Source organism: Triticum urartu, chromosome 4A (genome assembly GCF_056163025.1).
Source record: "Triticum urartu cultivar PI428250 chromosome 4A, HENAU_Tu73, whole genome shotgun sequence".
NCBI classification, from domain to species: domain Eukaryota; kingdom Viridiplantae; phylum Streptophyta; class Magnoliopsida; order Poales; family Poaceae; genus Triticum; species Triticum urartu.
In genome coordinates, this window is record NC_141876.1 from 455464884 (window position 1) to 455482752 (window position 17869).

Genomic DNA, 17869 nt, shown 5'->3' on the forward strand with positions numbered 1-17869 from the left:
ATTTGGCCATGTGTATATATATATATATATATATATATATATATATATATATATATATATATATATATGATGTCATGCAACATTTCATTTATTAGTTTGTAGACGTATCTGATATATGTGATGTTACTCATAACGTGAGTAAAGGCATCTCCAACGGCAACCATTAAAAAATCTTCCGCATCCGTCCACGAACAGAGGACCAGTCCACGGACATAGATGCGAGAGATCGACAATCAACGCTAGCCGCATACATTTTAAATTATTTTTCAACAAACGGATGAAATTCATGCAAACATGGCCGGATTTCGTACAAACATGCAGGATTTCATACAACCACAACCGATTTAACTACATTTCGAACATTAAAAAAAAGACCCGCCCTAACCTATCCTACGGCGGCGCCGCCCGGCGTCCAAGCCTGTGTCGTCCTTCCGCCGTCTCTATGAGCACCGGCGATAAACCGATGAAGTGAAGATGCGGTCTCCGGTGAGGAAGAGTAGAACACGGGAGACGGACTAGCCCACAAGAGACACCAGGCCCCGCCGCCTCCCATGGCCTAATCATCCTCGGAGGAGTCCGCGCCTTGTCCGTCGCTGGTGGACGTGAGGTCCACGAGGGAAATGATGGCGCCTTGGTTATCGTTGTTCCACCGGGCCGGCTGATGGTTCGTCATCGGCGCGTAGGAGGCGCAGCTCACTATATTCTCCTCCGCAATCGCCTGCAGCCGTGCCTCCGTGGTTGCCGCTTCCTGGCGAGTGGCGGCTTGAGCGCGCACGACATCGTAGATTGCACGCCACGGCCTCCTCACCCGCACGCTCGCCATAAATCTGGCCCTCCGCCAGCCGGTGCCGCTCTAGGAGGAACAAATTGTACCGTTGTTCCTCATGCGCCTGCTGGAACACCGACAAAGGCGCTGGCGCGGGCTGCACCTCCGCCATGGCGACATTGAACCGTGCTTGCGCCTGCTCCATGGTGAAGCCGGCCTGCACAGGAGACGTGAGAGCCGGGGCGGAGTCGTCGGAGCCCGTCTTCATCGTGGTGTCGTCCTCGTCGTCGGAGATCTCGAGCGAGCTGGCTGGTAAGCCGACCTCGATCCCCCTAGCACGACGGCTATGCCAGGCAACGACAAGGGCAACCACCGCATGCTTCATCTCCGGTGACAGACAGTCCCACATCGCTTTCCTGCTGGCGGTCATGGCGGTTGCAGTGCAAGGGAGGAGGATGTGGAGGGGTTGGTGTTGTGGTGAGTTAGCCAGGTGTGGCCGCCTTTATATAGTAGATTCCGGCGAGGTAGGTGTCCGGATGCGTCAATGCATGACGCCGAGTGGGTTCTTGGGCGGCGAGCCTACTTAATGGTGACAGACGAACAGACGACAACATTGAATGGGCACGGTAGATAACCATCCCGACACGTCACGGGCGGCGCCCTCGATCGACGCGTCGCTTCAACAACGGAGACAGTGATAAGTTGCGTCTGCCCTGAGTCGTCTTCAATGTTTGAATGCGAGCAGCTAGCGTCGGGCGAGAGCGCGCGGGGGAGGGAGGCGTTCTTGGTGGGCCAAGGCTGTCACAGAATGGGTTTGAGATCGGTCTGGACTCCCGCAAACATCCCCCACGTTTGTCTCTAATTTACGAGAGAAATCGCGTCCGGACCAATACGTGTCAGCGTTGGATGGCTTCCGCGGTCCGGACAGCGCGATGCAGAAGGTTGCGGGAGGTTTACGGATTCGCCTTGAAGATGGCTTAACTAGCTATGTTACTCAAATCATCCCTCTCCTCACTAAATCCTTACGTTATTGCTGAAGTTACTCCCACTATGGGCGTTCATCCTGAAAAGATGAATGCCTGTCACCGCTCCTGATAAGTATACTAGTAATAACTACGAATGATACATCATTCACGCAGAAATTGCTTTGTAAAAAAGAAGGGCATATAGCCATCGAGAGATGGGCAAATTCTTGCGTATTATTTGACCAATTTGATGATAAAGAACAACCGAAGCGATACGGAATCAAGTGACCATGAGCACATGCTAGATCCAGCCCTGCTGTAAATACTAGCTGGGCACATGCCCTAGCAGCTGGAATGTTTCGCCCGCCACAGAACAATGCCTCCACACGATGATATTCCCCTGATCTGTCACTCGTAGTGGGAACTATGAACCCAACAACTTGACATTGCAATTTTACTGTTATTATTTTGGAACTTTGCTAACATGCCAATTTGTCATCCATCAAGGCAACCAAGACAGTTTTCTTCGTAATGCAGAAAGGCCAGTAAAGGTTCAGCCAGATTAGAACTGCCGGAACACCCACAGTGACGCCTTCGGTCATTCCATTACTTTAGGCGTCCTCACATTGGAGGCGGTTTGTCTATGTAAACCGCTTGCCGGTGGGGCATGCGGTTCTGCAAACCGCTTTCGTTGTGCCGAGTATTCGCGACACAGGCTTTGAAACGGAAAGGGGAACCACCGCCGGCCCATGAACGAAAACCACCTCAAAAGCCCATTCTGTACTAGTGTTCCTCTCTAGTTTAATTTAATTAAACTGGACCCTCTAGTTAAATTTATGAACAGACCTTTCCCCACCCTAGAAGGGCTTTTTTTTTCCGAGGGCCATTCTAGAAGGGCTTGTTGGGGAATTTTGAAGAAGTTTCGGCCCAACTAAATAAAGACCTTGTGACAGTATCCCCACACACACCCACAAAATCACCATATATCACTTTGTTGACCCCCACAATGCGTAGTTCAGAATTCTAGTGCTATGTTCTACCCAACCTGAGTACATCTGCTATTCTGCTGTTAAATGCACAGGTACAGTTTATTAGTAAAACCGCTTAAATCCCAATCCAAATAGGAAATAGGCTCTGAGAGCTGCATCTTTCTGACTCTCCATAATTAGAACAAAATAGTTCTTGATTACTCACTAGGATGTGATTTAGCAGCAAGCACTTGTTATTCAAACTTCACTCACGTCTGTAGGATAGCTCCCCAGGACTCTTACAAAGGGTGCAAACTCCTGCAAATAAATTAAAATGAGTCACCTTTCGCTTGATGCCAGATAAAACAACTAAGAAAGACGACCTCCAAATTTCCAAGAGCTTTCAGAGCTTTTGGATCAGCCATTGATGCCTCAAGGTCGACATAAAAGAGGTAGTTGAAGTACCTATTCAGCCAAGGATCAACGGGTTAGAACTAGTGGTTTTCATATTTGGTTAAGACTTAACGAAACAAAACTGAATAAATGCGGCGGTCATAGGATTGTTATCTGACTTGACGGGTGTGGAGAAAGTATCATCAGCTACACGAAAAGGCCTTTTCTTGTGTGGGCGGCTTTCTATCTTCACATCAAAACACACTGTTGAGAATTTTACAAAGCACACATGCAAGTTATAAAACAAAGCAAGGTTGTTCAATACACCTTGGTGAGGTCGATGTCCCTCAGTGCAAAAACTGCAAGTGCCTTGAGGAGTTGCGCAGGTTTCCAATCTTCAAGTGAAAACACAATGCTGGTCTGAAAATAAAATGATCATGCAACAAATCAACCAGCTTTGTTTTTCCCATTGGGAAGGACGACCATAAAGGAAGATGAAAGTGAGTTCCCACTGCAATATGTACCTTGAATGGTTTATCAACCTGAGGTACAATAGGTTTCCGAGCAAGCATCATAAAACGGGTGACGTTCTCTTTTTCGTCCTAAGGGATGTGATGGACTAATGTTGAGGATAAAGAACAGAATACAGTGTCCTGATTTAGCATGAAACCACAATACCTGAATATTTTCAGCAAGAATGTCCAGTCCATAAAGTTCAGCAGCTAATGAACTGGCAACAGCACCAGTATCTTGGAGCATTTGTTCTGTAACTAACTATGAAACAAGCATATAGCGTTATGGTTAATGATAATGATTTCACTTGACGAGTCACTTGAAATTCATCAACTAAAAATCCGACATGATTTTGAAGCATCATTCTACCTTTGCTGCACCAGCAGTGTCATCAACAGCTTGTCTCTGTTCAATTCCTAACTCTGTCAGTGTATGCTCACATTGAGCAAGAGCCTGAGAATATAAAATAATGTGTTTGTAAGGTTATTACAGAAATAAGTTAAAATATTAAGGCCACACTATCCTAGATGTTTACCTGGGGATGGCTCATGACACTTCTTAGGTTTCCAATCTTCACTCCACGATTGGCTAACAAACAATGCCGAACTGCAAGGCGAACATCTCCAACTATGTGTAGCTTATGACGAAGTAGAAGGTCATAGTTCCGATGTATACTGCCGCCCAGAGTATTCTCAAGTGGCAATACTGCCCTATCAACTGTACAGTTTTCTACAGCCTGATAAAGGACCAGAAGACATTAAAATTGCAACATATTCATTTGCTTGTACCACAAAGACCATGGTCTATGTATTACAATATGCCATTGAAGAGACACATATAGAAATGCTCTGATCTACTCATGTATGGAAAGGTCAGTTTAGAAGATCTTGCTAATACAATAATCTCTCCATTCCCTAAGGGATGCCATTTCGAGCATATGTAGAGTCAACTTACGATCTTTGACTGCCAATATTTTTAAAATCATTTAAATTAGATACTTCAAACTTATAAGCATAATTTTGCCTCAACAGGGGCTTTCATGGTATATAATTGTTGGGGTACATACACTGCAGTAGAAATGAATGACCAAATGATGAGCATGCTGCCTCGGAAAAAGGAACGATCAGGGACAGGTGATATGTGCCAGTGATAGGTTCTTTCGGCAAACTAGTACGTATTTCTTGTGCAAAACTGGCATACTGCATCAAATAAACTAACACGGAGCATACCCAGCTCTGTGAAAAACCCCAAATCCTCGAACAAATTTCATGCGACAAACATTTAAACTTTTTCTGATTCAATATCTATCATCCTGAAACCATGACATGAACTAAAATAAAACGCGTAACACACTGCACGGCAAACATCATACAAACATAACTGAACAGGCCCCAAAAAGGATCCTACGATGATACCTGAAATGCAGTATCGAAGTGCTCGCAAGGCACGGTCTGGCAATGTGGATAGGCCTTCTTTGCCGCGGACTCGCTGTACGCTCCTGGGAAGCCCTGAACAGACAGCAAACCAAACCCCCTTTCAGATTTACACCGAAAAAGAGCACATACACAAGCAGGGACATTGATGTGCAATGAACTGAAACAACACACGCGTTTCGTCGAGCACCTGGTAGGCAACCTTGAGCCCCTCCCCGCCCGACTCCATTAGATCCGCACTAGTGAGAGGCACTAATACCCGGTACAGTACCACGCACGCCATGAAGAAAGCACCAACAGATTAGTTAGTTTATTATATACGGTTATTGTTAGATCAGAAAAGAACGACTAGAGATCGGCTAAGAAAGCGTCGCCTGACGACTTACGAGGTAACGCATGCGGATCGCTGTACGCGGGAAGAGGGCTGTCCGCGACAGGCATAGCAGAGGCCCGGCGGCGGTTGAGGTCGGCGGACCAGCCGTCCGCCACGGGCGCCCCTGGCCGCGAGGCAAAAAGGAGGGGGGCTGAGTTGGTGTTGGTGAAGCTGGTGCGTTTAACGGGGCAGCATTGTAACGGGGAGGAGGACAACGAAGAGAAGGCGGCGGCGGCAGAGCGTGCTCGGGCTGGGAAGAAGGGGAGCCGAGGGGTGGTCATGGAGGCCATAGCCACCGCGCTGGCTAAGGAGGAAGAAGGAGGTGGTCGGGTTTATAATTTTAAGTTGCGTGTTTTCTTTTTCATTTATTTAGGTATTTTTTTCTTTATTTATTCGTATTTATTTGTGTGTTATCATAATTTTATTTTTATTTTATATGTTTTTTTTACACTTGCACATACATCCGTTTGTATGAACACATGCACACCCTACCTTTATGAGCACCTCCAAGATACTAAGCCGACACGTCATCTTAAAATTAACGAAGTCCCACAGATGCACTCGAAGTTGACGGGAACGTCTGTTCCACTGAACGCGCATCGCCGGATAGCCTGAAATAAATTTAGAAAAATATGACCACCAGTGTCAAGTCTAGAACTTGGACCCTGATAGGCTGATTCCAATAGAAGGAATCTAACCATCTGGGCATAGCTCGGTTCGCTTGTTTTATATGTGTTGGGTATCCCATGTGTATTTGTGTATTTTTTTCATTATGTTTTTTGCATGTGTGCTTGCGCTTTTAATAATATTATTATTGCTTATGAATGTCTTCATTTCATGAAGCACAATAAAGCAGTTAAGCATCATCACTGTGCACTCAACATTAACATGATGAAGACCTATGACAATGTTGAGTGGAATTACTTGAGAACTATCATGATGAAATTAGGATTTTCTCACAAGTGGATGGAAATTGTTATGAACATGGTTACCTATATCACATATTCACTTCTTTTCAATGGCAAGAATCTTCAAGAGTTCATACCAAGCAAAGGACTTCGACAAGGGCATCTTATTTTCCCTTACCTATTTTTGTTGGTAGCATAGGGCCTTTCGTGCGTCCTAAAAATTTAGATCAATCATCTCAGATTGCTAGGATCCAAGTAGCGTCTTTGGCTCCACATGTTAATGTGACGCCCGGATAATTACGTTACAGTAATCCTCTACTAATGGTGCCAAGTCATCACAATTAATTTTTTCTAATCATCACTTTGTTCCAAACTGATCTCGAATTCAAATTTAAAAGATAAGTCAAATTATTATTTCTTCAAACTATAAAACTAAAATGTTCGAATTTTGGTATAAAATCCCCTAATCAATTGTCAGTTGTAACCAACATCATTTGACTTACCATTTAATTTCTAGGAAAATGTAAAGTGGTCAAACAGCTACCAAAATAGCCATTTCAGAATAAACAAATGTTTATGTGTTTCCAAACCACTTAAAACTTTGTGGGCCTCTCCAAAATAATGAAGACTATTTATATGACAAGTTTCATATTTTACATAATGCTTTTGCTATTAAAAATAAATAGAAATCGGTAACTCTATTTTGTGCACAGCCCAGCCCATGTAGCCGCCATCTTCAACCTCCTGTTCACTCCATCGCGGTGAACGGCGCTCCCGCGTCCATGGCGCGGATGGCCACACGTCCGCCATCCTGCGGCCTCCCCGACGTCGTGGGTGCCTACTAGACCACTCTCGCGGCACCTCGGCGAACCCTAGCCTCGCAATCCCCTTCCTCTCGCTCTCTTTCTACTAGAGCTCGCGCCCGAGACTCCCGTCAGCGCCGCGTCGTCGTTGCCGTGCTCCGAGGCATCCCCGAGCTGCTACAAGGTGGCCAGGATCCTCCCCGACCTCGTCTCCTTCACCTACACCTCTGGATCGAAGCCAAAAGGCCATGTATGTTCCGCATCGAGCTGCAATCCCCACCATGGCCGCCGCGGCCATCGCCGTCGATCTCCACCACCGGCGCCTCCCCGACCTTCCCCGAGCTCGCCTACGTTCTCCCCGGTGAGCCCTCCTCCGGATCCCCCTTCCTTCGCCTCGATTCGGTCACTGTTTGCCTTTCCCGAGCACATCCAAGCCCGCGTCGCGTGTACGCGTACGCGTACTGGCGTAAGCGCGTGCGTGAGCTGCTGCTGCTTAACCACCGTCTTCTGCGGCGGCGTACTGCTGCTGAAGCGCGCCCGCCCTGGCCTCGCCTCTGCCTGCCGCTGCTCGCCGGCCATCGGCCGCGGCCATGTAGCGCGCCCCTGCTGCTCCTTGCGATGCGTTGCTGCTCATACCGCTACTCTGCTCTGCTTGCTACTGCTGTCGCTGCACTGCTGCTCCATTTGCTGCTGCTCACGGCCGCTGCTACTGCTTTCCTTGTGCTGCTGCCGCTGTTGGCCATGGCCGCCGTGGCTTGTGCCTCGTGCGTGCTAGCCATGGCAAGCACAGCCAAGGCCCGGGTGCTAGCCATGGCAAGCACAGCCAAGGCCCGGGTGCTAGCCATGGCAAGCACAGCCAAGGCCCGGGTGTGCCGCTGCCAATGGCCGACCCAATTAGTAGGTCTAATTAGTTTAGGCTAAATTAGGTATTAATTAGTCTAAGGCTATTAGAAGTGGACCCAGGCTAATTAATCTAATTAACTAGAATAGTTTAGTTGTTGTCTATGATGTGTGGCTCCCACCTCTAATTAAGCTAGATTTATTAATCTGTTAAACTAAGACAATGACAATTGGGCCCCATTGTCACTATTCATCAGTGGACCAGTCAATTGACTGGGTCAACTGAGCCCTCCAGCCCCACATGTCATGCACACGCACACATTCCTGGGTACACTCCTGTGTACCCATAGCCATTTTTTATTTCAATTAAATTTAATTCCAGGATTTCAAAAATGTTTAAAACTTTATAAAATCATATAAAATAAACCATAAGTCGGATGAAAATACTTTGTACATGAAAGTTGCTCGGAACGACGAGACGAATCCGAATTCGTAGTCCGTTCGTTCACTACACGTCCCTAGCATAGTGAACCTGCAACTTTTCCCCTTCGGTTCATCTGTCCGAAAACGCGAAACACCGGGAATACTTTTCCGGATGTTTCCCCCCTTCGCCGGTATCACCTTCCACTGCGTTAGGGCATACCTAGCACCGCGCATTGCCACATTACATTTTGTGTTACTTTGTTTGCTCTGTTATTTATTGTGTTCCCCCTCCGTTACTTCTTTCCGGTAGACCCCGAGACCGCTGCCGGTACCCCCGATCGACTACGGTGTTGACGACCCCTACTTGTCTGAGCAACCAGGCAAGCCCCCCCCCCTTGATCATCATATATCGCCTACTCTCCTCTATACTGCTTACATTAGAGTACTGTAGCATGTTACTGCTTTCCGTTAATCCTATCCTGATGCATAGCCTGTCATTGTTGCTACAACTGTTGATACCTTACCTGCAAACCTAAATGCTTAGTATAGGATGCTAGTTTATCATCAGTGGCCATACATTCTTGTTCGTTTGCCATGCTATACTATCGGGCCGAGATCATTCAGGAATGATCACAGGTATATACCTATACTTTATACATGATACATGTGATGACTAAAGTCGGGTTGGCTCGAGGAGTACCCGTGAGTGATTCACGGATTGGGGGCTGAAAGGACCTTTGTCCCGACGGCCCTCTGGGTGGATCTTTGTGGCGGAGCGACAGGGCAGGTTGAGACCACGTAGGAGAGAGGTGGGCCTGGCCCTGGTCGGCGTTCGCGGTGTCTTCAAGATAACACGTTTAACGAGATCTTGGTATTTGATCTGAGTCTGGCTACTGGCCTATACGCACTAACCATCTACGCGGGGACAGTTATGGGCACTCAAAGTCATGGTATCAGCCGAAGTCTTCGTGACGTCAGCGACTGAGCGGCGCGCGCCGGGTTGGACCGCGTAACGCAACTTCCTTTGAAATGGAGGTTGCTAGGTCTGCTCACCGGCCGCGTTCGCAACGTGCAGGTGTGCAAAGGGCGATGGGCCCAGACCCCTGCGCCATAGGATTTAGACCGGCGTGCTGACCTCTCTGTTGTGCCTAGGTAGGGCTGCGACGTGTTGATCTTCCGAGGCTGGGCATGACCCAGAAAAGTGTGTCCGGCCAAATGGGATCGAGCGTGTTGGGTTATGTGGTGCACCCCTACAGGGAAGTTAATCTATTCGAATAGCCGTGATCTTCGGTAACAGGACGACTTGAAGTTGTACCTTGACCTTATGACAACTATAACCGGATACTTAATAAAACACACCCTTCCAAGTGCCAGATACAACCGGTGATCGCTCTCTCACAGGGCGACGAGGGGAGGATCATCGGTTAGGATTATGCTATGCGATGTTACTTGGTGAACTTACCATCTACTCTCTTCTCCTGCTGCAAGATGGAGGTTACCAGAAGCGTAGTCTTCGAAAGGACTAGCTATCCCCCTCTTATTCCGGCATTCTGCGGTTCAGTCCACATATGATAGCCTTATTCCAGTTGATACTAATGCATACATATGTAGTGTAGCTCCTTGCTTGCGAGTACTTTGGATGAGTACTCACGGTTGCTTTCTCCCTCTTTTCCCCTTTCCCTTCTACCCGATTGCTGCGACCAGACGCTGGAGTCCAGGAGCCAGACGACACCGTCGACGACGACTACTACTACTCGGGAGGTGCCTACTACTATGTGCAGCCCGCTGACGACGACCAGAAGTAGTTTAGGAGGATCCCAGGCAGGAGGCCTGCGCTTCTTTCGATCTGTATCCCAGTTTGTGTTAGCCTTCTTAAGGCAAAACTTGTTTAATTTATGTCTGTACTCAAATATTGTTGTTTCCGCTGACTCGTCTATGATCGAGCTCTTGTATTCGAGCCTTCGAGGCCCCTGGCTTGTAATATGATGCTTGTATGACTTACTTTATTTGTAGAGTTGTGTTGTGATATCTTACCGTGAGTCCATGATCTTGATCGTACACGTTTGTGTGTATGATTAGTGTACGGTCAAATCGGAGGCGTCACAGTTAACCATCTTTTGTTTGCAGATGCTAGCCTGCTGTTCTTCAAAGCTAACGGTGCTAGGGCAACCAAGGTGTCAAACCTGCTAGAGACATACTACAATGCTTCAATGCCCTCCGACATAGGTATTTCAAAACTAGATGATACCCCGCACGTTGTTGCGGGAATATTTTGCAACTTATTTCAATGTGATTCGTCGTATAAAACATGAATATTTAAAGTAATAATATAAAAAGCTAAAACTGAAAATACATATAATTTATTATGTTTAATTATTATATAGTTGTAAAATGTTTATTAAATATAAATAACATAGAAGAATGAAAATTCTTATGCACTATGTTTGCATTATGAGATAAGTCTTTTTTGCATGCATGTTTAATGATGAAGTGGTGTGCTTGCATGTTGAGAGACATATGATAGTGAGGATGAGCCTTTTCTCATGCATGTTATGGGATGATGTGGCATGCTTGCATGTTGAGAGAAATAGTTAGTGAGAACTAGCTATTTAGATATAAAAGATAAAAGATAAAGAACCTTTCGGCTTTTAAATATCTGAAGGACATATTATGGAGCAAGGTAAATGAGTGGATTGAGAAAACAATATCATCAACATGAAAAGAAGTGTTAGTCAATTCTGTTGCACAAGCGGCCCCAGTGTATTTCATGTCTTGTTTTAAGCTTCCTAGGGGTTGTGTGAGCACCTTAATAAGCTTATTCAACAGTCTTGGTGGGACAGCAAAGATGGCAAGCGCAAGCCGGGTTTGGTTTCATGGGAGGTGATGACCCAAGCAAAATTTATGGTTTGCTATTGTTTTTTAGATTTCAAGCTACTAGCAAATATGCTCGTGCGTTGCAACCGGAGACAAAAAAATATGCGCAAGACAAATAAGTATGACTTAATATCCTGACATATGAGCGTCCTCAATTTTAACACGGTGGCTCACCATGTTGCCATTTATTTTTCTTCCCCCCCTCGCTGATGATGGTCGCGATGTCCACGTGATCACAATGTATTCGATGTGATAAATCCAAGGCTATGAGTTTGCCACTGCACGCCACACTTATCATTATGTTATGCAAAAGAATGTTTGAAACTGTAAAAACAAATCTCATCAACCACAAACTACTCCCAATGCCTAGAGATATAAAGACTTTCAAAAAACTAATCAAATCCTAGACATAAAAGACTTTTGAGTGAACTATTTTTTGAATCGACAAACATTTTTTTTGAAATTTTGGATTTTCTCAAAAAAAATCACGAACATTATTTTTATTTACAAATATTTTTTTGTAATGCATTAACAGTTTTTGAATCCATCCCTTTTTTTAGTCGAATCTATGAGGGTTTTTTTATTAGGGAACAGATTTTGAAATTTTAAATTTTTGCTAGCATTTTCTAAAATTTTATGGACATTTTTTTAGATTCCCGAATATATTTTGAATACACGATCATTTTTTCAAAATCATGAAAATGATTTTATTTCCCGACCATTTTTCCCAAATGATGAATATTTTTTATAATTTGTGAAAAGATTTGCAAAACCACCCACATTTTTTGAATCCGCGAAAAAATTATGATTTCCTAAACATTTTTTGAATTGACATACGTTTCATGATTTCTCAAATATGTTTTTGAAAACTCGCAACTGTTGAAATTTGAAAATCTCGAATTTGTTTAAAGAAGGAAGAAAATAGAATGAGAAAAGAAAAGACAAAAGAACGAAATGAAAAAGAAAACAGGTGAGCCAAGCCATGCACATGGACCGGCCCATGAACACATAAGTGTGGGAGGACTTCTGTTAGAAAAGGGATGGAAAAAGGAGGAGACTCGTATTGGATCAACACTTTAGGTGAGATCGTAGGATCAACTCAAACATTTCATATTTAGACAATCCAAAAAAATCTGAAAAATATGTACAACATACCTGCTGGGTATGCGTACAACTTAAAAAATATCAGCTCGAAACTCCATCTACACTTAGAGATTCGAAAAAGACAAATTTGACTATGAATAGTGTCAGCTTTGGGGTGAATAATATTTGATACTATTCACATCTAATTTTGTCTTTTTTGGTCCTCTAAGTGTAGTTTGAATTAGGAGCTGAAACCTTTTGAGCTTGTACATCTCACATGAATGTGTGTCTACAAATTTCTTCAGAATTTTTGAACATGGTTTGTATCTTTAAAAAATATGGTCTCATTGATCACACCTAAGGGCTGATCCTATACAAGTCTTCCCCTGGAAAAAGTGGGGAGGCCGAGGATCAAACCCTGGTCGCCTCGCTAGAAGGGCTAGGTGCTAGCCACTATGCTATGTGTGCATGTGCTATTTGTGTCGCTATTAAACCTATAAAACACGAAGCGCGTCCACGACTTTGAAAAAAACCCGAATCATTTTCTTCACTTATGGGTGGCATAGTGGGTAATTTATAGCAACTTCAGGGGTATTTATTATGGCGGAGGACCAGAAACATTAGCTCTTTTATTATTATTATTATTATTATTATTAGGTAGAGATGAAGATTTGATCTTGCTTTATTGGCAAGATAGTCATGACGCATTTCATAACTGCTAAGTTGGATTCTCACCCCTCTGGCTGAGCATGAACACCCTGAAGGCCTCAACCTGGACTCAAGGTCCTACGGCGGCAGCCATCCCTACTACATGTCATTCTGCGGCGTGGAGGCCTATGAGCACATGGGATGATTATTCTGCAATGTCAACGCGCCCATCAGGAAGCCGTCTAGGTGTTGGACCTCGCATGCTAGTACATGAAACGACTTGGTGTTGCCTTCCTGTTGTCCTGCCTTGTCTCTCGAAACTCCGTCTCTACAAGTGCTCGTTGACATCGATGGAAAGTCGCCACGATTTTATCTATGTCATGTACCAAGCCTTTTTTATATGATTTTTTCCGTGCGAGAAAATATATGATTTCTCTTTGATTCAATTGAGATATGCTGGAGAGGGGGCATGGAGGAAATCGACAAGGAAAGTTTTGGTTCGATTGAGATTGGTGAGGAGAGAAAAGATGCGTGAAAAAAAACAATAACTCATGGATCACATAAAAACCAATAGGGAGGACAAGGGGAAAACCAATGGGGAGGGGGCGACATACCAACATACAATCACCGAATCCCCTTTAATAGTAGGGCAAGGAAAGTTTTGACTTAACAGTTGTGATTTGAAAAGTTTTGAGTCGGTTGAGATTGGTGAGGAGAGAAAGGAGGCTTGGAAAGAAAAACTCATGGACCAGATAAAAACCAATCCAAATGATAAGTGCCACACATGTGACACGAAGCACTCCTGCCCTGACGACTTCTACAACTAAAGTTGCCATCAGAAAAGAAAAAACAAACCCCCCAAAACTGAAACTTACCATCAAAAAAGAAAGTTGTCATACTTGACAACTAAAGTTGCCATCCTCGCGTCATTAAACTTATCATAAAAAATGTTCGGAGTTGCCATGTGTTCGTGCCACACGTGTGGCACTTATCAGGGCCCGAACCCAATAGGAAGGATGAGGGGAAAACCAATCAAGGAGGGGGGCATACCAACATACAATCACCAACTCCCTTTAATAGTAGGGCAAGGAAAGTTTTGATTTAACAATTGTGATTTTGAAAGTTTTGATTCGATAGAGATTGGCGGGGAGAGAAAGGATGCTTGAATGGACCAAATTAAAACCAATAGGGAGGACGAGAGGAAAAGCCAACAAGGAGTGGGTGATGTACCAACATACAATCACCAACTTTCCTTTAATAATAGTAATAAAGATTTACAAACAGAGCTATCTCTTAAAACTCTAAGCTCCCTTGAAGGGAGGTCTCGTGATTGATCTGGGCTTGTGGGCAGCGGCTGGGCCCAACCTGTAAGTGTCTAGCTTGTTGGTGAAGTGCATTTTTCTTCCAGCTCCAAGCCAATTCCTTAGTTTCCTTTCTTCCTGACTTCTGCGTCGCTTTTCTCCCTTTCCTAGCGGCGCGCCGGCGCTGCTCCATCCTCTTCTTCTTTGACCCCCATGACTCGGCGAGTCTCCGTAGCTAGGGCGTTTTGTTGCTGTCACTCCCTCCCACCAACAAGAGGTCGACGGATGAGCGCTCGGCAATCGAGGTGACGAGGCCACCCTTTCTCCTTGGTGGAATCCCTGCTATCCAGTGCTACTTCTTGAGCTTGCGTTGATTTTTCCCTTGAAGAGGAAAGGGTGATGTAGCAAAGTAGAGATAAGTATTTTCCTCAGTTAAGAACCAAGGTGTCAACCCAGTAGGAGGCACAAGCAAGTCTCCAATCTATGCACATGCACAAACTAACAAACACTTGCATTCAATGCAAAAAAGGGGTTGTCAATCCCTTCATGGTCTCAAACAAGAGTGAGACCTAATAGAGATGTGTATAAAAGATAAATAAAAAGGCAAACTAAAATAAATCTAAATAAATTGCTGCAAGATATTTTTGGGTTTTTTGGTTTATAGATCGGAAATTATATGATGGAAAATAGACCCGGGGGCCATATGTTTCACTAGAGGCTTCTCTCTTGAAAGAAAACATACGGTGGGTAAACAAATTACTTTCGAGCAATTGATAGAAAAGCGCAAAGTTATGATGATATCCAAAGCAATGATCATGAATATAGGCATCACGTCCGTGTCAAGTAGACCGAAACAATTCTGCATCTACTACTATTACTCCACACATCGACCGCTATCCAGCATGCATCTAGAGTATTAAGTTCATAAGAACGGAGTAATGCCTTAAGTAAGATGACATGATGTAGAGGGATAAACTCAAGCAATATGTTGAAAACCACATCTTTTTACCCTTGATGGCAACAATACAATACGTGCCTCGCTACCCCTACTTTGTCACTGGGTGAGGACACCGCAAGATTGAACCCAAAACTAACCACCTCTCCCATTGCAAGAAGAATCAATCTAGTTGTCCAAACCAAACCGATAATTGGAAGAGAAATACAGATATTTGATCATGCATAAAAGAGTTCAGAAAAGACTCAAATAATATTTATAGACAATCTGATCATAAATTCACAATTCAACGGATCTCGACAAACACACTGCAAAAGAATATTACGTTGGTAGAACTTCAAGAACATCGAGGAGAACATGGTATTGAAGATCATAAGAGAGAAGAAGCCATATAGCTACTATCTATGGACCCGTAGGTCTGTGGTAAACTAATCACGCTTCATCGGAAGGGCAGCAAGGTTGATGTAGATGCCCTCCTGCCCCAAGATGGGATCTCACGGGAACAGAGGCTTGCGGTGGTGGAAAAGTATTTTGGTGGAAGCTTCAGGTGGTTTGGGAATATTTGGGTATTTATGGAGCAAGAATTAGGGTTGGAGGACGCCCGAGGGGCCCACAAGCCCTGAGGGCGCGCGCGCCTAGGAGGCTTGTGGCCTCCTTGGCCATATTCTGAACCCTCTCCAAGTTCCGTGGATGTCTTCTGGTCCAAGAAAACCATCGCAAAAGTTTTATTCCGTTTGGACTCCGTTTGATATTCCTTTTCTGTAAACTCAAAAACAAGGAAAAAACATAAACTGACACTGGGCTCTAGGTTAATAGGTTAGTCCCAAACATAATATAAAATAGCATATTAATGCATATAAAACATCCAAAATAGATAATATAATAACATGGAACAATAAAAAATTATAGATACGTTGGAGACGTATCAAGCATCCCCAAGCTTAATTCCTACTCGTCCCCGAGTAGGTAAATGATAAAAAAACAGAATTTTTGATGTGGAATGCTACCTAACATATTTATCCATGTAATCTTCTTTATTGTGGCATGAATATTCATATCCATAAGATTCAAAACAAAAGTTTAATATTGAAATAAAAACAATAATACTTCAAGCATACTGATAAACCAATCGTGCCTTCTCAAAATAACATGGCCAAAGAAAGTTATCCCTACAAAATCATATAGTCTGGTTATGCTCCATCTTCATCACACCAAGTATTTCATCATGCACAACCCCGATTTTAGCCAAGAAATTGTTTCATACTTTAGTATTCTCAAACTTTTTCAACTTTCACGCAATACATGAGCGTGAGCCATGGATATAGCTCTATAGGTGGAATAGAGTATGGTGGTTGTGGAGAATACAAAAAGAAGGAGAAGGTCTCACATCAACTAGGCGTATTAATGGGCTATGGAGATGCCCGTCAATAGATATCAATGTGAGTGAGTAGGGATTGCCATGCAACGGATGCACCAGAGCTATAAGTGTATGAAAGCTCAAAAAGAAACTAAGTGGGTGTGCATCCAACTTGCTTGCTCACGAAGACCTAGGGAAATTTGAGGAAGCCCATCATTGGAACATACAAGCCAACTTCTATAATAAAAAGTCCCACTAGTATATGAAAGTGACAAAATAGGAGACTCTCTATCATGAAGAACATGGTGCTACTTTGAAGCACAAGTGTGGAAAGGATAGTAACATTGTCCCTTCTCTCTTTTCTCTCTTCTTTTGCGGGCTTCTTTGGCCTCTTTTCTTTTATCTAGGCTTCTTTGGCCTCTTTTATTTTTTATAAAGTTCAGAGACTCATCCCTGAAGGAAATATGCCCTAGAGGCAATAATAAAGTTGTTATTTATATTTCCTTATATCATGATGAATGTTTATTATTCATGCTAGAATTGTATTAACCAGAAACTTAGTACATGTGTGAATACATAGACAAACGGAGAGTCACTAGTATGCCTCTACTTGACTAGCTCCTTAAACAAAGATGGTTAAGTTTCCTAACCATAGACATGAGTTGTCATTTGATAAATGGGATCACATCATTAGATAATGATGTGATTGACATGACCCATCTGTTAGCTTAGTACTTTGATCGTTTAGTTTATTGCTATTGCTTTCTCCATAACTTATACATGTTCCTATGACTATGAGATTATGCAACTCCCGAATACCGGAGGAACACTTAGTGTGCTATCAAGCATCACAACGTAATTGTGTGATTATAAATATGCTCTACAGGTGTTTCCGATGGTGTTTGTTGAGTTGGCATAGATCGAGATTAGGATTTGCCACTCCGATTGTTGGAGAGGTATCTCTGGGCCCTCTCGGTAATGCACATCACTATGAGCCTTGCAAGCAATGTGACTAATGAGTTAGTCACGGGATGATGCATTACAGAACGAGTAAAGAGACTTGCCGGTAACGAGATTGAACTAGGTATGATGATACCGATGATCGAATCTCGGGCAAGTAACATACCGATGACAAAGGGAACAACGTATTTTGTTATGCGGTTTGACCGATAAAGATCTTCGTAGAATATGTAGGAACCAATATGAGCATCCAGGTTCCGCTATTGGTTATTGACCGGAGATGAGTCTCGGTCATGTCTACATAGT

The 17869-nt window shown here is 43.9% G+C and overlaps 1 protein-coding gene and 1 long non-coding RNA gene across 5 annotated transcripts; one reads left to right on the forward strand and one right to left on the reverse strand.

Annotated features, from left to right (window-relative positions):
* Positions 1-2704: 2704 nt before the first annotated feature.
* Positions 2705-5742, reverse strand: LOC125552019 (arogenate dehydratase 2-like). Of its 3 annotated transcripts, XM_048715466.2 has the most exons (12): positions 5425-5742; positions 5229-5290; positions 5021-5113; positions 4141-4341; positions 3975-4058; positions 3771-3866; positions 3617-3694; positions 3420-3512; positions 3272-3339; positions 3083-3164; positions 2926-3017; positions 2705-2797 (listed from the first exon to the last, which is right to left on the reverse strand). In XM_048715466.2, the coding sequence occupies exons 1-11, from the start codon at positions 5699-5701 to the stop codon at positions 2958-2960; spliced, it is 1194 nt and encodes a 397-aa protein (XP_048571423.1). In that variant the 5' UTR covers positions 5702-5742; the 3' UTR covers positions 2705-2797; positions 2926-2957. The 3 variants fall into 3 exon arrangements, 2 of the variants coding, with proteins under 2 accessions (XP_048571423.1, XP_048571422.1); XR_007303354.2 differs by having other exon boundaries at positions 2705-3017; positions 3272-3335; XM_048715465.2 differs by having other exon boundaries at positions 2705-3017.
* Positions 5743-6724: 982 nt separating this feature from the next.
* Positions 6725-10386, forward strand: LOC147976147 (uncharacterized). 2 transcript variants are annotated; one of them, XR_015601340.1, is made up of 3 exons: positions 6869-7483; positions 8696-8765; positions 10090-10386. It is a non-coding gene; the product is annotated as an uncharacterized LOC147976147 (long non-coding RNA). The 2 variants fall into 2 exon arrangements; XR_015601341.1 differs by lacking the exon at positions 8696-8765 and having other exon boundaries at positions 6725-7483.
* Positions 10387-17869: the final 7483 nt, after the last annotated feature.